The 26,417-nt window shown below is 36.3% G+C and overlaps 1 protein-coding gene across 1 annotated transcript in view; it reads right to left on the reverse strand.

Moving 5' to 3' along the window:
* Positions 1 to 25,383, reverse strand: part of LOC307150691 (dysbindin) — a 28,889-nt gene extending 3,506 nt beyond the window's left edge. Inside the window, exons 1-3 of the mRNA XM_079858122.1 lie at positions 25,089 to 25,383; positions 3,059 to 3,208; positions 2,063 to 2,206 (exon numbers count right to left, since the gene is read on the reverse strand). Coding sequence (XP_079714248.1) covers positions 2,063 to 2,206; positions 3,059 to 3,208; positions 25,089 to 25,131 — 337 coding nt within the window. The 5' untranslated portion in view covers positions 25,132 to 25,383. The remainder of the gene's footprint in view (positions 1 to 2,062; positions 2,207 to 3,058; positions 3,209 to 25,088) is intronic.
* Positions 25,384 to 26,417: the final 1,034 nt, after the last annotated feature.

The raw sequence follows: 26,417 nt of genomic DNA on the forward strand, positions 1-26,417 counted from the left end.
AACGATTTATATTGTTAGAAATGTTTTTATTTTGAATAAATGCTGTTGTTATGAATAAATGCTGTTAACGTTTTACTCATCAATGAATCCTGAAAAAAGTATTCCAAAAAAATATATTAAACAGCACAACTGTTTCCATCATTGATAATAACTGAGCATCAAATCATCATATTAGAATGATTTCTGAAGGATCATAAGACACCAAAGACTGGAGTACTTGCTGATGAAAATTCAGCTTTGCATCACAAAAATAAATTACATTTTAAAGTATATTAAAAAAGAGAACCATTATTTTAAATTGTAATAATATGTCATAATATTACTGTTTTTTTTTTGTTTGTTTTTGTTTTTAACTGCAGGCTTGATGAGCATAAGAGACTTCTTTCAAAAGCATTAAAAATAGTAGTGTTTCCAAACTTTTGACTGGTACTGTATATATACATACTTTTTTTTAGTTGTAGTCTTTTAAAAAGGCATCTTAAATAATAAACAAAATGTAGTGTTGTCAGAAATATAGATTTTTCGATACAGAACAGATACTCTCCGATAGCGATTTGACACACAAACCTGCCTCCCCTTACTCATTTGTCTAATTTGCTCCGAATTAATATTGTTGGTGTAACAGAGCTCGAATTTCTGCATGAGATTGCGCATATTGTGCATAATTTTATTCATTACCGCAGATTTTGTGCTCACACCCAAAGTGCACGTTCTTTTTCGCTGCTTATTGCGCTTAAACTGTCAAATACACACAAAATAATGTCAAAATGCAGGTCTTGGCGAACATTCACGTAAACAGCTTGTGAAACAGTATAATGGGTCTATGTGTCAGGTCTTAAGGTGACATCAGCTTAAAATACCTGCTTTGTTACCAAATTATGAATATATATATATATATATATGGCAGTTCTTTCACATTGTCTCTATGTCAAAATTGTGGCCAGCGTAAAGGCTAAGTGGCTAGTAACTTTGGAAAACCACTAGCCACAGTGACTGGTGAGCAAAAAAGTAAATGCCAAGCCCTGCCTATATGTAGTAACATTAAATCAGTTCATGAAATATAAAATTTTCAGTTCCACAGCATTGCCAAATGGCTTTCAGTATAATAGGTCTAGAGTTGAGGAAACTAAACAAATGGTTGGAGTAATGGATTCACAAAAGGTTATAGCCCTTATGTTAGGGATAGAAGTTTATTTTTATGGCTCTGGGAAAATGAGTCCTGAACTTTTAAAAGGTTTACTTAATGTGTGTTAACAGACCATTGAACTGGGGAACAGGACCTAGGAACATATTATGTTCATTATGAACATAGGTATGCTTCCAAAATTGTCAACTCTCATTGAAAATGAGGTTGCTTTGTTGCTGGCATGCTACTCTGAATATATCAAAAGTTGCTATATTTGTTGTGTCACAACCTGGGTGCAAATTCACACACTCACAGCAATTCCTAACTATTTTACGTTTTGAGGATTTGGTTGATAATTCAGATGAATTTGTACTAATTCATTTGTACATTTTCATACAATCTGCTTATGGTTTACAAGCTGTGTAGGTGTGGACCTTCATGCTTATTTTCTATGTGAATTACATCATACAAATTAATTTGAAATCACCACCTCCTTAAATTGTCAAGTTCTCCCATGAGAACAGGTTGGCAAATAGTCCACAATGCCACTCCATATACTATTACATTGGGAAAAAATATGATCTTTTTGGTAGTAACTATCACTTTCAGTAGATATAAAAAAAGACTACTTTGTGTACTACAGGGAACTTTGCACCTGGTTAGGTAACAATTACACTGCCGGCAATTTGCTGCAACAAAGCAACCAGAAGATGTCAATTTCAGGTGTCATGAGCAACAGAGACTGATGGCAATGCAGTGAAGTAGAGTTCTACTTTATGCAAACACCAAATGGCAATGCACACAGTGGAGCCCATGTCACCTGATACCTGATACAGTTGGATATTGTAGTCAAGCAGGAATACCACCTAGCAATACAGAAACTTGTGGACCCACAATCAGTGTGAACGGCCATTTAGACTGGTGTGGAGTTTATACCTGGAAGAGGAGATGTCAGTGCTCCTTCCTCTCCGCTGGCACTGAAGAAGACATCCAAGGTCTCCTGATCAGAGATGTCCATCAGGTCCATCTGTTCTAGCATATCGACGTTCACCTCCATTGATGAGATGCTTCCTAAGGGAGCTGCAATAGGAGGGTCAGACACAACATGTGAGATGAAAAGAAAATGATTAGATGTGAATATGGCTACTTATAATCTTCTTTAAAGTAGGTTTCATCTATATCATCACGTCTTAAATTAAAGATCGTCTTTCAACCTTTAAGTGGATTTTGCTATAATGTGTGATATTGATCTATTAATATTGTGTGTGTGCACCTGGTATTCCCTACGTTATGGGGACCAAATGTCCCCACAAGGATAGTAATACCAGTCATTTTTGACTTCCTGGGGACATTTTTTTGCTCCTGGTGAGGAAACAGCGTATACATTGTATAAAGTTTTTTGTAGATTTAACACTGTATAAAGTTTTCTGTGGTGTCTAGGTTTATAGGACGACAGAATATACAGTTTGTACAGTATAAAAATCATTATGTCTAAGGAAAGTCGCTTTTAAACATGGAAACCAGTGTGTGTGTGTGTGTGTGTGTGTGTGTGTGTGAGAGAGAGAGAGATAGAGAGAGATGATAATGACAGTTCTTACTGTTTGAAGCAAACACAAGTTAGCTTGTAGTCAATTAACTTTGAACTTTGAAAAAAACAGTTGGTCTACATCATATCTACTTTCTGATCTTGGTGTAATAATCTTAAAATGTATGACATTTGTTGATCTTCAAGCTGTCACTCTGGCAGAGATATTGTTTTTCCTTAAATAAGTTTGACAAAAAAAGTGTAAAGTGCAATTTTCCTAAATTTACCTGAAAACTTTGTATAGCCTAAATTTATCAGTTTTAAATGAACTTTTTTAAAGGCCCAAAATTATTATTATTTTTTTTAACTGAAACGAGTCACCCATATATGTGTGTGTTCAAACTCACGTCTCTTATAATCTATCTGCAGGTGTGCAGAGGAGAGGTAGACATCCACATCGTGTTGAAACACCTCCTCAAAGAATCGTTGTCTCTCTCTCAGCCTCATTTGCTGGGCCGACTCTGTGTCCGGGACTCTCTGTGCATGTTCTGTCTCCGCTATCAGCAAAAACAGGGACAGTAACTTTAGTCAAATATTACATCAACACCCATTAACAGGATATTTGCTTAACACCACATTTTCTAAATTTTAAGCAACAGTTAGTTCTACAATTCTTTGAATGGACAAGCTGCACTCTAGAACCTTCTTCCAAAAACACAGCAACAATCCACCAGCAGGGGGCATAAGTTACTTGAAATCTCTATACTCACTCTATCATAACATTGAGATCTAATTTGTTTTTGATCGTTTGTTCAGAGCAACAATTAGAGTTATGTGCATTCATTATGCATGTCCATTTAGTAATATCTCTTCTAATAAAATTCGGACCAGTGGTTCACAGTTTTTGTGTGCCTTGTGTACTTCAGCCAATTTTGTAGTAGCCTAAATTAAAGTAAAAAGGCTAGAAAGAGAACATGATGTGCTAAGACAAAATAAACATTTGAGGAATGTATGAGAGTGTTACAGATATAATATGAACATTGTGTATCAGTTTGTTCAGAATGACTGATGAGTCAGAGCAGAGGACAGATAAACATTCCTTACCTAAGCCTTATTTGACAAGCTGGAATGAATATATAGGTGGTGTGTATTAGGCTCCTAAGTAGATTATTCCTTTTAAATATAGGACATCATGTAAACATGTTCATTTGTGTGTCTGTTTTATAGAGACAAAATAGCTAACAAATTGTCTCCGGAGTACTTTTAAAACCTTCAAATGGAAAAATGGTCGATAAAGACACTAAACAATCTCTGTTTACTTCAAAACAAGTTTTATTTGAAACGTCATGCTCTTTTTATATATACCTTGGAGTGTGAACACATATACTTAACCATGGTACTGCCATAATACTTTCTTGAATAAGCAGTAATCAATGTCTTGTTTTGATAATCATATAAAACATGTTTTACCATACATTAAAAACATGTATGAATGTGTTTTTTGACAGTAATATTGGCAGGCAAAGAAAACTGACCTTTGACCACCGGTCTATATACGGAGTCCTCTCAATGTGTGTTAGCACATGCACAACCATCTCTAAATAGACAATATGAGTCATCTGCCACCCTGAACCCAGAAACTAAGCAATTCAAAATATAAACATCCCGTTCTGGGTAAAGCAACGCTGGAAAACTAGTATCAATATCAGCTTTCATCAGATGCAGTTTTATAAACATTTAAGAGATGTAGTATTTAGAGTGCATTCATTATGCATTTTTTTATTGCATAAGAATCTTTTTACATTACACACAAGCAACAATTATGTGTTGTCAGTATGACATGTTCAGCCTGACATTTGTGTTTCACTGTCCTTGAAAAGTGACACGGGACAAGTATCAGCTCAACTGAAATAACAGCCCTAAAGCTTGCACCACAGCTCTAAAGTGTTAGAGAATGGCATTCTTTTTCCTTTCACAAGTCATTAATACATCCAGCCTCACAGAGACAGTGTCCCGCAACTCAGCCATAATTAGAAGGCACAGGCTGAGCCTGAAATAATTGGATCTTCCTTTTAAACCTGGTCTAAAATAGGAATAATGTAAAGATTATCTGGTTTGTGCTAGGAGAGCTGATCGCATTCAGCTGCTTCCGGACGTGCCGTAGAACAAGGCTGTCAACAGAGGGGGATAACTGTGAACATTATCCCAGGCTCTGTATATATATATATATATATATATATATATATATATATATATATATATATACAGGTGCTGGTCATAAAATTAGAATATCATCAAAAATTTGATTTATTTCAGCAATTCCGTTAAAAAAGTGAAACTTGTATATTATATAGACTCATTACATGCAAAGTGAGATATCTCAAGCCTTTATTTGTTATCATTTTGATGATTATGGCTTACAGCTTATGAAAACCACAAAATCAAAATCTCAGAAAATTAGAATATTACATGCAATCACACAGTAATTACACAGTGATACCATGGTCATTGAACCAGGTTTTGGTTCTTTTGGCAGTGTGGGCAGGTGCAAATCCTGCTGGAAAATGAAGGAAGCATGAAGTGCTCTAAAAATGTCCTGGTCGACGCTTGCGTTGACTCTGGATTTAATAAAGCACAGTGGACCAAAGTCCTCTTTTCTGATGAGAGCAAATTTTGCATCTCATTTGGAAACCAAGGTCCCAGAGTCTGGAGGAAGAATGGAGAGGCACACAATCCAAGATGCTTGAAGTCCAGTGTGAAGTTTCCACAGTCTGTGCTGGTTTGGGGAGCCATGTCATCAGCTGGTGTTGGTCCACTGTGCTGTCCACTCAACGCAGCCGTCTACCAGGACATTTCCAGAGCACTTCATGCTTCCTTCAGCAGACAAGCTTTATGGAGATGCTGACTTCATTTTCCAGCAGGATTTGCACCTGCCCACACTGCCAAAAGAACCAAAACCTGGTTCAATGACCATGGGATTACTGTGTAATTACTGTGTGATTTCATGTAATATTCTAATTTTCTGAGATTTTGATTTTGTGGTTTTCATAAGCTGTAAGCCATAATCATCAAATTTATAACAAATAAAGGCTTGAGATATCTCACTTTGCATGTAATGAGTCTATATAATAGTCTATATACACTTTTTTAACGGAATTACTGAAATAAATCAACTTTGTGATGATATTCTAATTTTATGACCAGCACCTGTATATATATATATATATATATATATATATGTGTGTGTGTGTGTGTGTACTAGGCCCCATGTGGTGGTGCCATTATAAAATAAAATCAAACAGCTTTTTCTGGCCCACCATTTTTTTCTACTTTTGATACGTGTTGTTTGTTGTCATATTTGATACATCAGACTTTTATGATGCATTTGATAAAGTATGATATAGGAGAATACGGAGCTATAAAAAAACAAGAGCAAATATATGCAATTTGGTATTTATATGGCCAAAAATTAAAATTCTGATAGCTTGTAATGTAAATCAATTAAATCTTCTTACATAAAATGAATATATCTCCCAATAATATGTTATTTAAATGTTTAGTTTTATGATCAAATCTCTGTAGTTTTTTTTATAAACAATAAAAAAGTTATTCTGACATTTACTTAATAGAAATCAGTAAAGATAAAGGTACCATGATCTGAATGGGGAAGTTAATTAAACCAAAAGGCTTTTTATTGGCCAAAAAAGTGTCAACTTGTCGACCAGATGACAGAAGGCGTGTGTAACAAATATGTTACAGATTTATAGGCTTAAACTATCAGTGCACCTTTGAAGTACAGCATTTATGAACCATATCTATAGGCAGAGTTCATTTAACACTGTGCAGTAACTTTCCAAAACCAACTGCCAACATGTGTTTACATTATAGAGACCATCCTCCACCACCAATGTTTGAGCAGATGTCTCATATATTTTCAAACCTTTATGCATTTATTTCTATTGTGGAACACCTACAAACATATTTTTTAAATGTCTCAATGTTGTTGGTTTTTTTCATCCAGTTAAAGTCAATGTGGGACATAGGGTGAGTAAATAATGACAGAATTGTATTTTTTGAATGAACAACCCCTTTCAGACACTCCCAAAAAAGAAAGATCACAAATATAAACTCTTTAATATCTCATTTGTTCTCTTAGGGTAGCAAAATACTTTTGCGTATTGTAAGACTGTGATGATTTTATTTCCTTTTTATTTATGTTAAAGAATCCATGAGTCATCACATTTGACAGGCAAACCGCCAGAGTAGGCAGTTGTGTAAGACGGGGTCATTCTCTCTCGCCTGGTGGTGGCAGTGAGGACGACGGGAGGCATCCAGGGGCCACAGCGCTGTCACTCTGAATAACTAATCAGATCTGCTCTAGCTGACCATTGCAGCCAGAATGGGCAGAGTGGGAGTCCCATTTGTTTTTCCTTCTGACAGTACTGTGTGGCTCAGCACAAAGTGTGTGTAAACAGGTTTGTCTTAGGACTGGGCAATAAATTGAATATTTAACAAATATTTGTGATGGTTTATCATTGCATGGTTTATAAAATTGAGCAACATTATGAATAACCCAATGATCAGTTTTGTGATTGCGAGTATGAGAGCATTAACAGAGATGTTGTAATCTCTCGTTTAAACTTTAGTAGTAAAAAGTTTGTGAACTTGATTCATTTCCGTAAATAAGTTCATTCCATTTCCATTAATGGATTCAAAATGCATAAATGTCAAACTATACAAAATATCACAAGATCAAAAATTGTCACAAAATGAAACTTCATGTGATCTAGCTGCTTGACTTTCTTCAAATTGTCAAGACATTATTCAGATTCTTAAAAATTGAGATGTGGTGCTCATATGATTGTGTTGTACCCTGATACTGCTCCTCTTCCATCCAGAGCTTATATTGGTTCTCACCTATGCAAAAATAATTATGTGAGTAGTAAAGTTGTCTAAATCATCCTTTTAACAGTGGTGGGTGGGGACCTTTTTTGTTTGTTTGTTTTTTGGTAATCAACAGAAGAATGTCACAGATGCTACCAAAAGAGCTTTAAGTTACAATGAAATGAAAGTAGCAACAGTTTATATATATATATATATATATATATATATATATATATATATATATATATATATATATATTAGGGCTGTCAAATGATTAATCGTGATTAATCGCATCCAAAATAAAAGTTTGTGTTTACATAATTTATGTCTGTGTACAGAGTATAATTATTTTCTATATATAAATACACACACATGCATATATATATATTTAAGAAAATGTGTTATTTATATGTAAAATATTTATATATAATATAAATTATATATAATATAAATATATATATACACAGTATATACATGCAAATATTTCTTAAATATATACATGCATGTGTGCGTATTTATACATAGAAAATAATTATACACCGTACACACACATGTATTATGTAAAAACAAACTTTTATTTTGGATGCGATTAATCACGATTAATCGTTTAACAGCCCTAATATATATATATATATAGTTGAGTGAAACAGGTCAGGTTTTCAAAAAAGAGAAAACGTAGAGCGGGGACTTGATTCTTTAAAATGTGGATATGGACTTGCAGTCAATTGTATGAGAAGGGCTGAGCTTTTGGTGGACTAAATAATTAGAGAAGTCCAGCATATGTCACCACTAGATCAAGTTATGATATTTTGATAAAATATTATGAGATTAAAACACATTTTTAAATAATACATATTTGTTCAGAATAAGATGAATAACATGTATTTAGCAAACTTACACTTGAACGTAAATTAAACCCAGAACATTCCTTCAATCCTGCAGGGACAAACTAGGCTTGAAGCAGGAATTCATCACAGTGGAACTGAAATAAAGTCTTCACCTACAAGTGGCATTCTAGTATCCAAATGGCAAACCATTCAACACATAAACTCGGCTCTTTGAACACTGCAGGGATCTCCTCTTGCATTTTTCCATGACCTTGTTCAAGTTTAATATTTAAAAACATATGGCTGTGTTTATATAAAAGGTTAAGAAAGGTTGAGGCACTTAAAACTCGACAGACATGCCATGAATGGATATTGCATAACCAGGGTGGTATGACTCGGTCCTTGACATCTGCCATGTGCATATTTGAGTGTGTGCATGTGTGTGAAAATAAAATGATGACTTGATGCTTCTGAAATAACGCAGGGTTAAGTGCTTTGCTCAGGGGTGCAGTTTGTTTTATTCTCTGGCATTCCCTTCCAGTCAAATCACATTTTCTCTGATATGATCGAGAAAGGAGCAAGTCAGGGCAAATGTGATTTGACTGAGCTATTGTCCTTAGAAAACCAAATTTTGTTGGCCACTCTTGCACTTTGCAAAATGCCAGTGCAGTGGACATGGTGTTTATTCATGTCAGCTGGCAGATCTGGCAGAGCTCGTGAGTGTTCCTGACGTCAGGGTCACATATCAGCTTGTAGGCAGCAATAGCTACATTCTATTCATTTACAATACAATACTTAATTTAATGTACAGTACTTCAATTCTTATTGATTGATGGGTCATCTCGTTGATGGGTCTTTTGACTTTTGGGCCATTTAAAAACACCCAGAACATCTAGTAATGTCCTAGAAACTATCCAGTACACCCTAGAACAGGGGTACCAAACCGTGCTTCTGGAGGGCTACCCTCTGCAGACTTCAATTCCAACCCTGCTTCAGCACACATGCCTGTTATTTATAATAATTCTTGAACACCTTGATTAGCTGGTTAGCTAATTAGCTTTATTAGGGTTGTAGTTGAACTCTTCAAGAAGTTAGCCCTCGGGAGAAGGGCTGGCTTCCCTTTCCCTAGAAACCTTTCCCTAGACATATTCTCTGAAAAACCCTCTGTAACCTTAGCAACTACATATAAACACCTTGGCTACCACAAAGAACAGGGTAGAAACCATGTAGGAAAGCTCCTAAAACCAACAACCCTGGCAACAACCAAGCAATCTGCTCATTAAACAGCGTCAGTACAGTCAAATCAATAATATTGGTGGATATTAAGTGTCCCCAATTAAGGAAGCCAGAGGCGACAGTATAAGGAACCCAAACTCCATCATGTGACAGAATGGAGAAATAAACAGGGAGAAACCAGGCTCAGTCGGGGGGAGGGGCAGTTCTCCTCTGGCAATGAACGAAAACGTAACAACCACATAGCTAATTTTGATTGTCAGTTGTTGGAGCTTACGTTAACAGTGCAGTAGTGGATGGAGTCAGATCTGCTGTGGAGTAGTATGTTCCACAATTGATCAGCCACTGTTTTCCAATCAGACTAAATCAGTGATTGATTTAAAGTGAATGACTTCATCACGAGGCTTTCTGAAGCTGCCCCAAATCATCCAATAAGATCATTCATAAGGCAAGTAAACAACCGCATGAGGATGAGATCACTCTATTTTTCTCTTCCTCTCTTGGACTCATCTCTTTCTCACATTCATCCCCCTTTTTCAGACTGTGCTGTCCATTCACACAGTAGTAGGTTGGGAGGGGTGAGCAAGACTTGTTAGATCAAAGCAGAAGAAAGGCGGATTGTCTGTGAGGACTGATTTGTCATTTTCTCCATACAAGGCAAAGCACTGTTTCCACCCCGCCCTACCCCCAACTTTCTTTGTCATAGTGGTTCACATACTAAAGCATTCTGGGGATTATGATCCAGCAGGGTACCGGAAATGGCACAGCATCCATACAGGCACTTTCAGAGACATGCCAACAGTCTTAACCTTTTCAGACACAAATAAACACGTCATGCAGCTCTTGATTTTTACAGATCTTGGACTCATCTACAGGAATGTATTCTGTCTGTATAAATAGTCAGTCATAGGTTTGTGTAATTACCACAGCAGGAATGCCTTAACCACACATCAACCTCTTCCAGTCATCTCATCCAAAACATTTGACTTTCAGAAGCATTACAGCCCCACAACAAACTAAAACCAGTCCACCACATCCCTCTGAGGACAGTTTGAAAACAGGACATGGGAAATGAACTTTCCAGATGAATGAGTTAACAGTTCATGAGTTAAACCTCAGGGACTGAGAGTAAAAGCCCTGACTTACTAAGAAACCATACCTTAAAATATAACTAAAAAGCAGATGCTAATTTCTCTCATTGAAAAATGACAAGAGAATGTTTCTCTAAAACAGATTTTACCCACTTTTGACAAGTATGGTAACCATAAACCAGAAATGGGGATTTTCAAACCCACAAACAAAAATTATTTGAAGTCATTGGATGAAGGATGTAGTATTCAGCTATAAACACAAGCTCTTAAAGGATTAATTCACCCAAAAATGAATATTCTCTCATCGTGTACTCACCCTCATGACATTCCAAACCCATAACATTTTCGTTCATCTTCAATAAACAATTGAAGATGTTTTAAATTAAACCTGAGAGATTGCTGTCCTTCCATTGAAAAATCATTCCACCAAATATTTTTATGGGTTAAAAATGTTCATAACGAGATCGTAAAAAAAATCCATATGAATTAAGCAGTTTAATTAATGTCTTCTGAAGAGACTTGATTGCTCCTACATATAAACATTGATCAATGCACAAATAATAAAGTACATCAAATATGGTAAAAGAAAGGTCAAAGTGCTTGCTTGACAATACACTGGGAAAAAACTTTAGTTCAGAAACTGGTTCACCATTTTAAAAACACTCCTTAGACATGGTAAACTCACTATAACACACTCTCAGATTTCCCTTTAGCTTTCTGCTTTGTCAGCTAAGGAATAGAGGTGGCCGATATGACCAAAAACTTATATCATGATATTTCCAAATTTTGTTTCATGATAACGATATTGTCACCACCGGTTGCAGGAAACACGATGAAGATCAGGGTCAAAGTGGCGGGAAACTGAACAAAGGAAGACAAACTAACTAAAAAGTCCATGATAATGAAACTAAGAATGAGTGTGAACAGGAAATGAGGGAGGGAGGTGAGGGTGGGGACTTTGGAGGAGGACGAGGAGTTGGGAAAGGAGGGTTGGGAGGGATCACTGATAACAGATCACAGTTAATGCAGGGCGAGGATTCCTTCTCTGTGCTGGTTGCGCGATGTCTGTGAGATGATCACGTCTCTCAGGGGCAGTTTGCACTACATCGTTTTCAACTAAAAACGGAAAACTTTAATGCGTTTGGGCCATTTTGTCCGGAAAACTTTCTGCATTTTGGCCCAAAAACCTTTCAAAGTTTAAGTTTTTGAAAATGATACCGTTATTGTCTCTGTGTGAACTACAAAAACACAAATTTGTGAAAATGGCAACATTATGCGCATGTGTATTAGGGCTGTCACTTTTGTGAAAAAGTCCTGTTCGATTTTTGAGACATAAGTGTTCATTGAATCGATTGTAAAATCGATTTTCCATGTCTAAAGACGTTTCCATTTTCAACGCCAAATATAGGCAAATCCACGGACAACTAACAGGCATTAGGACAAACGTAAAGAGGGTGCTTGAGACGCGCACAAGTCAGCAATATTTCTAATGATTTATTGGCGTGATGTTTCGTGCACAATGACAAACAGGAGTGCAACATTCTCGAAAAACAATAAGCAGAGTGGACTGCCATAACATCAATGAGAAACATTACTGCAGGCTTCAACATGGCTGTGTTTATGATTAGAAATGTCAAACAAATTTCACCTACGTAGGCGACTGTAGCCCGAATCTGTACCTGTATGCATGAGACTGTCTGAATACCGGCAGAATTCACATTTTTGTTGTAAAAAGAGACACATTATGCAGAAGTATAATTTGCTGTTATGTGTGTTTGTCAGAGCCTGCAGTTGCTGTGTGACGCGTGTTCGCTGCGGGTATATCGTGAGGAGCTGGACGCGCTCCGAGAAAAGGCCATTGAAATCGATTCCCTATTTTCGAAACTTGTGTTGGTTGGTCCGATCGATTGTGCAATCGATTTTCGAACATAAAGTGACAGCCCTAATGTGTATTACGTCACATGTTCAGTCTATAGGTGCATAGTTTTTCATTACAAAGTGATCCCGGCAACTACTGGCCTGGCATGAATAATAAAACATTTTTAATCGATTTCGCGGATCCTTGTGAACTTGGATCGCTTTGACAACATTGCCGTCTGTACCCAAAAAAATGCAAAGGAAAAACTTTTCCATTTTTAGTACATCATTGTCATGTACACGTGCCCTTCAGACAACACTCAGAAACCATCTCTCTTAAAGTGTGCACATATAGCGAAATGAGTTGTCTTTCGCTGCCTACAGTGCTTAAAGGGATAGTTCACCCAAAAATGAAAATTCTGTCATCATTTACTCACCCTCAAGTTGTTCCAAACCTGTATGAGTTTCTTTGTTCTGCTGAACACAAAGGAAGATATTTGGAAGAATGTTTGTAATCAACAGATTTCGGTCCCTATTGACTTCCATAGTAGGAAAAAATATACTATGGTAGTCAATGGGGACCGAGATCTGTTTGGTTACAAACATTCTTCCAAATATCTTCCTTTGTGTTCAGCAGAACAAAGAAACTCATACAGGTTTGGAACAACTTGAGGGTGAGTAAACAATGATAGAATTTTCATTTTTGGGTGAACTATCCCTTTAAACAGTTTAAAAACACTTGTTTTTACACTGCAATACTTAAAAACACATGCAAATGATAAGCTTTCGTGACCACATAGCACAGCAACATCACAGGAGCGTAACCGTAAAGACGATAGTCCAAGATCTCTACCGGTTGACAAATTTATACCAGTTAATCATGTCTACCAGTATTTTGCCCACCCATACTAAGGAATATGCAACCATGTTACCAAGATATTAGACTAACAAAGTTGCCACAAAACTCCAGTTTTGATTTCATGGGTTATAAATACATATCCAGGATTTATATACTAATGATGAATACATTTATTCATTAAAGCATTATAACTGATTAAATGCAAAGCAACTTATTATATCTATGTACCATACAAGAAAAACAGCTTGTCTAAGGCATAACAACAGTCTATTATCATTTCCATTTGCTAGGATCATTATGTAACACTCAGTCCTAAGCACAATGTGATGATGTCACAGGTCTGTTATAAAAGATGTCATGCCATACCAATGTCATGATTTGTCAGGTCATTTGGAGCTGCTGCTGTTCATTAGTGTTTCCCTATTTTAATGATCTCTGCCATCCATCAAACAGCAGACAGAAACATGCCACACTGTATTCGGTTTAAATAGCAGTCGTCACTTTGCAGTATGTCCACATAATGTGAAGGGTGATGTACCCAAAAATGCTACACACTAAACAACATGCTTCTTTGGAGCTATGGACTAGTGGTTAGCACTGATGCATTGACACACTGAGCATGTGTGCATGAGAGTGATGATACTTTTGAGTCTGGTTTGCTAGAGTTTTTGAAAAGCATCTCTAACATAAGTCATGTTTGTCATTTCATTACTTTTATTGTATCATGTAGTACATGATACAACTACTGAAGTACAACCCATCAGAAGAAAACAGCATGTATTTTTGGATTGTTATTTAAAGTGTTTGTGTGTGTGTGTGTGTGGTTTTTTTGGATTGTTATTTAAAGTGTGTGTGTGTGTGTGTGTGGTATTTTTGGATTGTTATTTAAAGTGTGTGTGTGTGTGTGTGTGTGTGTGTGTGTGTGTGTGTGTGTGTGTGTGTGTGTGTGTGTGTGTGTGTGTGTGTGTGTGTGTGTTATGGTGATATCAGTGAAAAAATCTGATTTTGTATTCATCTTCATCGTCCGGTCGTCTGCCTACTACACCAACGCTTAGACTTCATGACAACGTTGTTTTTGCTTTATACGTGAGTAATTTTTTTTTTTTTTTTTTTTTTTTTTTGCTGTTGTTGTAATGTTAGCTATAGAAACAGAACAGTTTTGAGTGACATTGTTTGTCTGGAGCGGGTGCCACTGGCGACTAAAAACAAACTCTTGCTTATACTCTTGTGTACTGTATGTTCATTTTTCGCTTTTTTTATGAAGCATTATTTTGGTTTGCTTCAGCTATGATAAAGAGACATTCACTCTTGCATTGCAAATTTATTATTTTGGGGGCGGAGCAAGGAAGAGAGGGGCGTGTTTGTTTGGGTTGATTTAACTATCAACAGTGTTTCTCAGAAATTGCTTACTGCCCCTTTAAGTGTCTGAGAATTACCAGAGCATATTTCTGAAAGTCTGCTAAACCCTTTTATAGAAATAACAGAAGCATAAATAGTTACTGCATGACCCAGAAATCCAGGTTACACAACTGTGGTTTCCAAAACAAACTGAATTATTAATAGTGGGAGTATATGTGTGTGCGTTTTGAAAATGAGGAAACCCAGAAACTAAATATCTTCAGTTATCTGACAAAGAAATGATTGTTAACAAGCTAAACTCCAAGATATTTAATTCAGCTTTTATAAGGCAGCAACCACCAACTCTATTAGTTCTATTTTCAGAGATACTGGGATTCACAGAAAAGTCCCAGAGAACAATGTGAGTGAAACAGACTGAGAGGAATTTCTATATGATTCCACAAGATGAGTAACATGAAAATGAGTCATAAGGAAAGTATGAAGCATGGAGTAAGGAACAAGAGCAAGTGCTGTCGACCAAAAGTACTTGAGTGTATCTCTTATCTTTTTCTCATTCATTTGCCCACACTATATAAGCTCCTAAAGTGAGAAGATAAAAAGTAGTCCTTGTAGGTTCATTGAAATTTCTCCCGACTTTTCATGCTATCATCTAAAGACTTTTAAGTGATACATATAGTGCTTTGAAAAAGTTTGTTGCGATCTGATTTTCTGTATTTTTTTAAATACATTATACACTAAATGGCATATCAGATCTTCAACAAAAACATATGAATTATAAAAAGTTACCCTTCATGAACTAAAAAAACTACAATTTACATCTTATGTCATGTATTTATTATAGAAAGTTATAGAACTGCCCACTTAAATAAAAAAAATAAAAAACACACATTTTGTATAGGTATGCATAATCTCAAAAAGACAAGGGGCAAATACTTTTTGACAGCATTTGTAGAGTCAGTTTGATTCACAGTCTTTATCAGAGTGAAGTGTCATTTGTTAAAAGTCTCTTCATTAGTGCAATTAACCCAGAATCAGCCACTATGCTTGAACACACACACAGTTATAAGGATAAAACCAAGTATATTTTAGCCCAAAATTAATACATTTTGATTTTGAATGCATCAGTAGGTAACAGAATCAAGTAGGCACTTCTCCTTTTTTGGAATTAATGGTCGCTAAAATGTGAAGCGTAATTTCCAGTAAAACATACCTCATCCATTTAGTCTATTTTTCTCTGTCTTTGTCATTCAGTTTTTACCATATTGTCTTGTTTTGACAAATCAGAAACATTACCATAATTATTTGTAACACAAATGAAGACAATTTGCTCCATTTACTTGTGCCATTCAACAAGTGCCATTCCAGATAAGTCATTCCAATGACACCATCCTAAACATCTGGAGTGCAAATCTTTTTGACAGACATGGACATTGTACTCATAATTTGAGCAAAATTGAAAAATAGTGTAACAAATACTCATGTGGCCAATCTAATTTCCAGTATCAACCTCTAAGCATGTGTGTGTCTGAGACCAGAGAGTGTGGGAACTTGGATTGTATACAGTCCCATCTGCTAAAAATGGCAGAAAAACAATTTCATTTAGAGGGATTTCAGGAACAACAAATCTAGAATCCAGTTAGCTTTGACAGGTTCATCAAGTTATCAGGGGTCTCATTTATAAAACTGTGCGTAGGATCCTTACTAAAAGTGTGCGTGTGCCAGAACCTGCGGAAAATTCCCTTTATAAATCCCATCATTTAGTAGCCTATCCTTGCCTTGTTTTTGAATAAATAAATCAAATATTGTAAAATACATTTCATATAGTTTTTCTCAATCTTTTCCACTGGCCAAACAGTATTTTTAATTGATTTATATTTTTAATGGAAACAGATAGGATAAAATATTTTCTCAGACAATCTGCTGTTATCATGATAAGCAATTATCTCTGTAGTTAAAACATTAAAACACAACATGCCACAGGAAAAGTGTTCAAAAGCATTGCATCCACTACAAATATTTATATTGAACATATATATATATATATATATATATATATATATATATATATATATATATATATATATATAGTCCATGAGCCAGGGCCCCAAATTTGGTCCATCGGTATCAACGGGGGGGCAAATGCTATCATTGTTTTTTGGCAAGGTATACACCCCTAGTATTAGAAAAATCACGATAGCAGTGCAGCGGTGGTAGCGAAATCACTTTTTTGAGCTCATGAAGTTACTAACCCCCTAAAATAAATTCCGTTTTTGAAATCTGGTGTATATCTGGTTTAGGCTCATGCTAGGGATATTGTCAATATTCTATAATATGGTGCTTGGTATCGCTGGAAAGGGGACCTTTTAGGCTTTCATTTATGCCCAGTATTGAATCTGCCTGACAAACACAGAGGTCACAAGACTTCTTTAAACCAGAAATAACACACATTTTTTCACAATTTCCGCCTAAACTGTATGCTTTCTTTTATCCCTGTGGCATGAAAGAACACCACGGACACAAAACTCAACAACTTCAATACTCAAGGCACTCTGATGACTCAGAAAATGTATAATATACCCATACTATTTATTTGTGAGAGCCTTAAATTAGACTTGTGCAGCCAGCACAAGTCTTCAAAATAGAATAGAGCCAATAGAATGGACAAACAGAATACCCTATTAGTCCAGGGCCAAATGGCCTATTTATTCATGTACAGTTGTAATAAAAAGTAATTGTTTCAATGGTGTTGTCAACATAACACTTGTAAGTGGTTTAACAAAATGTTTCTATCGTGTATTTTGATATTCACCCACTTTCAGTTAGAATGTCAGAATGTAGCTCATGCACGGAATGTTGATGGATTTTGAAAGTTTGACAAGGTTTTGTCAGTTTTGTGAAAAGATTGTTGGTTCAGTTGACTGGTTATAACAACACTATCAACTATGCCATCTTCAATCAACTTCCATTGAGTTCCAGGGGTATTAAATGTAAGTACAAAATACTTTTTCTCTTGTGCTTGTGAATTGGTGGGGGATAGTAGCAGAATAGTAGCAGTAGCTAATGTAGGCTAGGCCATTTGGCCCTGGACTAATAGGGTATTCTGTTTGTCGGGGGGGGGGGGGGGGGGGTTAAAATAGAATTAACCATTCTATTTCATCAGAAACAATCTGAAAACAGGGCTTTAAGTGTAAAATACCGAACTTGTCCTTTAATTTAGCTTAAAAACTTTTACATAGGAGTCTTAGCTTAAGAGCGATTTGGGGCCAATCTGAGAGCAACTCTGAGCAAGGAAAAGACAAAAACTTTCATCTTAGTGAGGAGGCGGGGCTGACCCCGTTGCTATGTATGACACAATCTTTTGAAGACTGTGATTGGCTGGTTGTCCAAAAAGGAAAAAAAGAGTGATTTTAAGTATAGGGTCTATTCTAAGCCTTCACTTTGAAATTGCATGCGACTACATTACACACTGCTGCAATGTTGCATTTTCCCAGTTGCCAAATATAGTAATGTAGTGATTACTTATTACTTACTTATTACGCTGTGTCGGAGATGTTAGCGCGTCTCTAAGATCAGTCACAAACATGATCCCTGCTCGATCTAATCTATAGCATCTTATTAACTCACTGTCATCCATTGTCTGCAACACATTTTTTCTCCCTCTTCATCTTTCTGCCATGTTCTCCTCTGCTAAAGAAACTCTTCAGCCTCTGAAAAGTCCTCGTCCGTACTCCTTACAATTTTGACCTTAAGACCTCTTTTAAGGGTTAAGATGCTTTCTGAATAATTTTTTTCTTTACTGGGATTTTTTCTTTAATTTTAAGAGTAAACGCCCACATTTCTAAGAATTTTCTTAGAATTTTGTCACTAGGAGCTACTCATTGCATTAAGATTCTTTATGAATACCCAGGTATATTTGGCCTGTACTTGAACTCAATCTTTTGATCCAGATATACTTAAAAGAATAATTAAGAATTCAAAGTATACTTGTCTTGTAGTTGTGTTAACTCTTTTGATTGAGTAGTCAATTAAATATACTTTTTTTTTTACATAGTTTTTCATATACAGTCTTATGAAACTTACATTGTTTGAAAATATTGATTAGAATATTGATATAAAACAGATATGTTTCTAATTCTGCATATCTGAATTTTTGTGTAGGCTAGTCCACTGGTAGTGTATAGCAATTTACTCTAATTCTACTTTTTTGTTTAAAATGTTGCCTTTCTTTATGAAACTTACTGTCATTCAAGTGTTGATTAAAAAAGGATGCATGAAGCTAATAAAATGTTTTTAAAATTAAAGTACAGTTAAAGGTATATTTTTAAGTGCAAAAATAATATATAAATAGTAAACTATAAGTATAATGTTATGTTCACTTAAAGAAAACTTACAAGTATACTTGCAGTATAAACTACAAAACTAGTAGTTTACTGAGAGTACACATCAGTTTGTACTTTCATAAACTAAAAAATGTACTACTTGTATTAAAATAGTAAACTACTAGTATACTTATAAGTTCACTTGTAGGACAGATGCATTACAAATGAGAAACCTAGTTGTGTACTTAGTTTACTACTCTTACAAATACTAAAAATACTAAAAGTGGGCCAATTTAGTCCCAAGCAGCATTGAAATAGTACACAAGTTTACTACAAGTACACATTGATATTAGTATACTTACTACATAAAGTATACTTAAAAAATATACTTGAAAATTACTTAAGTATACTTCATAAAATGAACATGAAGACATGCACTTTTATGATAAAGAGATGCACTTTTATGATGAAGAGATGCACTTTTATAATGGATAGATGCACTTTTATGATGGACAGATGCACTTTTATGAGGATAGATGCACTTTTATGATGGACAGATGCTCTTTTATGATGGAGAGATGCACTTTTATGATGAAGAGATGCACTTTTATGATGGATAGATGCACTTTTATGATGGATAGATGCACTTTTATGATGGATAGATGCACTTTTATGATGAAGAGATGCACTTTTATAATGGATAGATGCACTTTTATGATGGATAGATGCACTTTTATGATGGATAGATGCACTTTTATGATGAAGAGATGCACTTTTATGATGGACATATGCTCTTTTATGATGGATATATGCACTTTTATAATTGATACATGCACATTTATGATGGATAGATGCACTTTTATGATGGATAGATGCACTTTTATGATGGAGAGATGGACTTTTATGATGGATAGATGCACTTTTATGATGGACAGATGCTCTTTTATAATGGATATATGCACTTTTATGATGGAGAGATGGACTTTTATGATGGATAGATGCACTTTTATGATGGACAGATGCTCTTATAATGGATATATGCACTTTTATGATGGATAGATGCACTTTTATAATGGATAGATGCACTTTTATGATGGATATATGCACTTTTATAATGGATAGATGCACATTTATGATGGATAGATGCACTTTTATGATGATGGAGAGATGGACTTTTATGATGGAGAGATGGACTTATGATGGAGAGATGGACTTTTATGATGGACAGATGCACTTTTATAATGGATATATGCACTTTTATGATGGATAGATGCTCTTTTATAATGGATCTATGCTCTTTTATAATGGATAGATGCACTTTTATAATGGATAGATGGACTTTTATGATGGATAGATGGACTTTTATGATGGAGAGATGGACTTTTATGATGGATAGATGCACATTTATGATGGATAGATGCACTTTTATGATGGATAGATGCACTTTTATGATGGATAGATGCACTTTTATGATGGAGAGATGGACTTTTATGATGGATAGATGCTCTTTTATAATGGATAGATGCACTTTTATGATGTACAGATGCTCTTTTATAATGGATAGATGCACTTTTATGATGGATAGATGCACTTTTATGATGGATAGATGCACTTTTATAATGGATAGATGCACTTTTATGATGGACAGATGCTCTTTTATAATGGATAGATGCACTTTTATGATGGACAGATGCTCTTTTATAATGGATAGATGCATTTTTATGATGGATAGATGCACTTTTATGATGATATATGCACTTTTATGATGGATAGATGCACTTTTATGATGGATAGATGCACTTTTATGATGGACAGATGCTCTTTTATAATGGATAGATGCACTTTTATGATGGACAGATGCTCTTTTATAATGGATAGTTGCACTTTTATAATGGATAGACATTCCAATAATAGATTTTTACAGTGATTGATTCCTGCCGGTTCCATAATGAGACTGGCTGCACAAGTCTAATTTAAGGCTCTCACAAATAAATAGTATGGGTATATTATACATTTTCTGAGTCATCAGAGTGCCTTGAGTATTGAAGTTGTTGAGTTTTGTGTCCGTGGTGTTCTTTCATGCCACAGGGATAAAAGAAAGCATACAGTTTAGGCGGAAATTGTGGAAAAATGTGTGTTATTTTTGGTTTAAAGAAGTCATGTGACCTCTGTGTTTGTCAGGCAGATTCAATACTGGGCATAAATGAAAGCCTAAAAGGTCCCCTTTCCAGCGATACCAAGCACCATATTATAGAATATTGACAATATCCCTAGCATGAGCCTAAACCAGATATACACCAGATTTCAAAAACGGAATTTATTTTAGAGGGTTAGTAACTTCATGAGCTCAAAAAAGTGATTTCGCTACCACCGCTGCACTGCTATCGTGATTTTTCTAATACTAGGGGTGTATACCTTGCCAAAAAACAATGATAGCATTTGCCCCCCCGTTGATACCGATGGACCCCCCTGGCTCATGGACTAATAGTAACTTCAGTGATTTCATGTAATTTAAGTGTTTAACTCCATTAATGAGAATGGCATATTTAATCTAAATATTTATATCAGAAGTAAAACATAGTTTTATTCATTATTTTATTTATTTAAACTGTTAATGTAAACATGCATTGTATTTATGATTAGGACTCTTAATGAAGATTTACGGTTTTCCTTCATCTGCCATTAGATAAAAATGCGTCAGTTTCACTTAACGGCCCAACGCGCTCGCTGGCGCGGACATTTAAGAATGGATGGATGTTTGCTTCGTGTGATAGGCTTGGTGAGTGAAATTATATTTGTATTATCTTTCTGTATATGTAATTTTCTTAAAATGGTCTGTCTAAAAGTAACCAAAAAGACATTTAACTCCAGCTCACCACCATCGGTGTCGCCAAACTGCTCCGTGTCCAAAATGTACGTTCGCATGGGTCAGAGTTTGCGTGCAGGTGAAAAAATTTTCCCGTCAAGTTTTTTTTTTTTTAATAAATGACAACTTATGCGTTGGAAGTGGCATATGCCTCTTTCAGGGCCTGTTTTGTGTGTACGCAACAGTTATAAATGAGGCCCCAGCTCTTTAAATGTTTGGTCAAAACAACGGAAGCCCTTTAGAAATAGAAAATCTACATAACAGATCCCCCCCCCCCCTCATTCAGCCAAGGAAATGTCCAAATAAGGGAGGTATTTTTAATGTTGTTATTAGTGATTCTACAAGGAGAATAATAGGTATGTTTTGTCACACATTCACATGAGACCGGGGCTAGTTGCCACATGAAGTTATATGCTTTTAGTCAAAAGTCCAAGTACCAACAACACATGTGCTGCAAATTGTTACCAGATAAAGATGACTAGGATGAAGGAGAGTTCAAAAAGGTTTCAATGCACAAAAGGGTCTTTTAATAAAATAATCCATGAAGAGTAAGGGAACATAACAGCGTGTGTAACACGCACACACAAACAACAACTGACAAACACAGAGTAAAGGTGAGGAACTTAAAAGACAGTGATAATAAGGAGATGACAAACAGGTGTGATGATCTGATGAGTTTGTTTAATTGTTTATCTGTTTATTTGAATCCCCATTAGCCACTACCTAGGTAGTGAGAGCCGATGGAGAAGAGTGACATCAGGAGGCCAAGGCGATGTCGGGGCGACGATCATCTGAGGAGGAGCCAGACTGCCAGAGGACTGAGTTGATGCCGGTGTGATGAAGGACCGAGGAGGCGTACCTGAAGGGAAAGAGGAGCCCGCTGCAGCCGTAGGGGTGGAGGAACGGAGTGTAGCAAGTCCATGGTGGAGGAGCAGTGACGACTGTCCGGTGGGATGAAGGAACCCGGTGAAGCCGCAAGGCTGACGGTGTCTGGTGGAGCCGAAGGTGGGAGGAGCCAAGGTGGAGCCGACAGGTTGACAGGCCAAGACGGAGTGAGACAATCTGAGGCAGGAGGTGGAGCCACTGGATCTATCAGCTCAGGCGCTAATGGTGGTTGCAGGACCTGAGGCTTGACGTGAGTGCTTGGCATTGCAGGAGATGGCGAAAGGCTGACAACCTCCAGCAGAAATGGGGCTGGAGGACTGGCTGAGCTGGGCAGTGACGGAGGCAGAAGAAGACTAGACAGGGTCAAAGGTAACAATACATTGTCCATGCAGGTGTCTGTGCTGTCTAGAAACAGCGATGAAGTTTCAGAGGAAACAGGAAGAAAGTTCATACAGTCCATCAGGAACAGTGATGAAAAATCCAAAATGGGGTGGGATAGGGTGGGAGACAATACCTCAGCGCAGAATTCAATCAGCCAGTCCTCAGTCTCAAAATCCACCCACATACCCTCGGCCACTGATGTCGTGGGCTCACACCCCTGGTCAGACTTACTGAGGGACTCCTCTTCCGGGATGAGGGTCCGCAATGACCTCTTATCTTCGGGCAGGCTGATACAGTAACGCGCTGCAAATACTCACAATGCACATACGATCAGGATGTTAAAATAAATCTTTCAGGTCATCAACAACACCACTGACGAATAGACATTGAACAATAAGCATGTCCGAGCCAGGTTCATCACTTGTTGTGAGGAATTGCAGCGCGTTTCTGTATTTGGTTGTATTGTATTTGCTGCACTCGTGTTTTCAAACTGATGAAGATGTTCTCTTAATTTGCTGGTGTTTTTTTTCTATTTGCAAGAGTTTTCATCAGTTGCAGAAATCTTTGTGCTATTTGCAGCACGTTTCTGTATTTGGTTGCGTTGTGAGTATTTGCAGCGCATTTCTGTATTAGGTTGCAATGAGAGTATTTCCAGTATGTTTGTGTATTTGGTTGCAGTGTGAGTATTTGCAGTATGTTTGTGTATTTGGTTGCAGTGTGAGTATTTGCAGTATGTTTCTTTAATTGGTTGCGTTGTTGTGAGTATTTGCAGCATGTTGCTGTATTTGGTTGTGTTGTGAGTATTTGCAGTACATTTCTGTATTTGGTTGCGTTGTGAGTATTTGCAGCGCATTTCTGTATTTGGTTGCAATGTATTTGCAGTATGTTTCTTTAATTGGTTGCGTTGTATTTGCAGCATGTTTCTGTATTTGGTTGTGTTGTGAGTATTTGCAGTACATTTCTGTATTTGGTTGCGTTGTGAGTATTTACAGTGCGTTTCTGTATTTGGTTGCATTGTGGGAATGTGGGTATTTGCATTGCTTTTCTGTTTTAGGTTGCGTTTAGTATTTGCAACGCGTTTCTGTATTTGGTTGTGTTGTGAGTATTTGCAGCACATATGTTGGCAAACTGATGAAGATGTTAATTTGCTGGTGTTTTTTTCTATTTGCTGGTGTTTTCTTTATTTGCAGTGCCTTGAGCTCTCTTGCCCACCGTAAATTACATTGTTTTCACTGGCAATAGTTTTGTATGCTGGATTCAAACTGAATAGAATATTTTTATAAATTCATTATGAATTCTTGAAACTAAAACTGAAACATCAGCATATATTACATTTTTTCTGCTGCAAACAAGTAAACAAAACCATACTGGCATACATCCGGTAAAAAGTATAAGATTTGTTTTCAGGACAAGGGTTTTTTACATAAATGTCAGGTTGGGGCAAGTTGTCATATGTTTTATATTTTGTAATTTTATACATATTTAAGGTTTTATATTTTGCAAGTCTTTAACATTTAATCTTTTTCATTAATTGCTTTGTGTTCAATAACTATTTTACAATAACAGGTGGGCATGCCAAATGACAGTGAGGAATGCAGTCAGAAAAGTTAAACTTCTTGGGAAATAAAGGGAATTTTTAGGGTTCGTATTGATTTAGGAACTGATTATCAAAAATAATAACCCTAAACTGAGAAATATTCACTGGAGTAAACAGTGTGACAACTAGCCATACATGTTATTTAATGATACTGACTGAAACACAATGATTCTTCTTTTGATTAGTGACTGGTCATCTGTCATGCATGTTTTCAAGCAGAGTGTAAGAAGAGTCATATCTTTATGAGCAAAATAATTCAACAAAATGTGAAATACTCACAGGGAAGACGTTTGTTGTGCAGGTTCGTCCCCTTTGAGCTCATGACTCCAGAGTGACAGAGATGCACAGCTGTGAAAACTGAGTGCTTTACCGGCAGTTTCAGTCAGTCTGCCGTCCCAGAGCAAGACTGGACTCTGACACAGCTCATCTCCCTCTCTGTCTCTGAGACTTTAGGCTGTAGATTCAGTCGTGCACTTCCTCTGCAGCAGCGCCAGTGGCCGCGTCTGTCTCTCTGCTCAGAGTCAGACCTTGGGTCTGGGGCAAGTGGATCATACCAAGTCCACCCTCACGGGAGGAGGAGAGTTGAATTTACAGATGGGATCAGACAGAGGAAGGAGGGAGGGGTTATGTAACGAGAGAGGAAGTGCTAAGAAAATTAAAGCTAGCTCTGTCTCTCAAACTCTCTTTGTCTTAGAGGTCATTCCATGAAAGGAGATGGGTGTTTCTTTAACATTTGATGAAATGCACTAAAAACAAATCGACCATTAATGTATTCATTTTATATTAAATATAAACTTAATTAAAATAATATTTTAATTAAATTTAAACTTATGTGTGTGTGTTTGTGCGTATACACAATGTGTGTTTTTGAATAGTAACACTAAAAGGCAGTCAATATATAATATAATGTATAGTGCATTAAATTTCAGTGCTGTTTAAAAATCATCCTGTGATGTACCTCATGGTTAAGTGTGTGCTAGATAATAATAATAATAATAATAATAATAATAATAATTTGAGGAGCAATTTGGATTTGGACCACTTTCAGCTGCAGTACAACATTTTTGTGTGCACTTAGTCTAGTTTTAAGATACATACAAAGCGCCATCTAGTGGCAATTAAACAAAACCAATAAGATCAGGGTACGTTTTTGTTTATTTATTTATACTTCATACTGACCTGAATATTAACTTTAGGTGTAACTTTAGGTGCTACTGTACAGTACATAGTGTTACCGTCGTACATTTACAGTTAAAAACTGCCACTTGTGTAAATGTTAGACTAAAGAACACCCACATACAAACTATGAATCTAAAAATATCTAAAACAATAAATGGCATCACTCAAGTAACAACTGCAACATCTAAAAAAATAAAAAAACACCTTTATTTTATTACGGATCGAATAATTGTTGTTTCCTCAGTACATTCACTCACCACTGATGACAATATTGTATGAGTGTCTGAGTCGCATGAGTGGCTGAGAGGATCAGAATTGAGGTTAATGTTGCTCTCTGGTTTAGTACTGAAACTCTGCTTCAACTGTCCTTAGAAGATGTGCAGCTGAGCTTCTGTTGCGTCTGAAGATTAGTTTACCACAGCTGTAAGA

The sequence above is a fragment of the Squalius cephalus genome (assembly GCF_949319135.1).
Source record: "Squalius cephalus genome assembly, chromosome: 22".
In the NCBI taxonomy this organism is placed as follows: Eukaryota; Metazoa; Chordata; class Actinopteri; order Cypriniformes; family Leuciscidae; genus Squalius; species Squalius cephalus.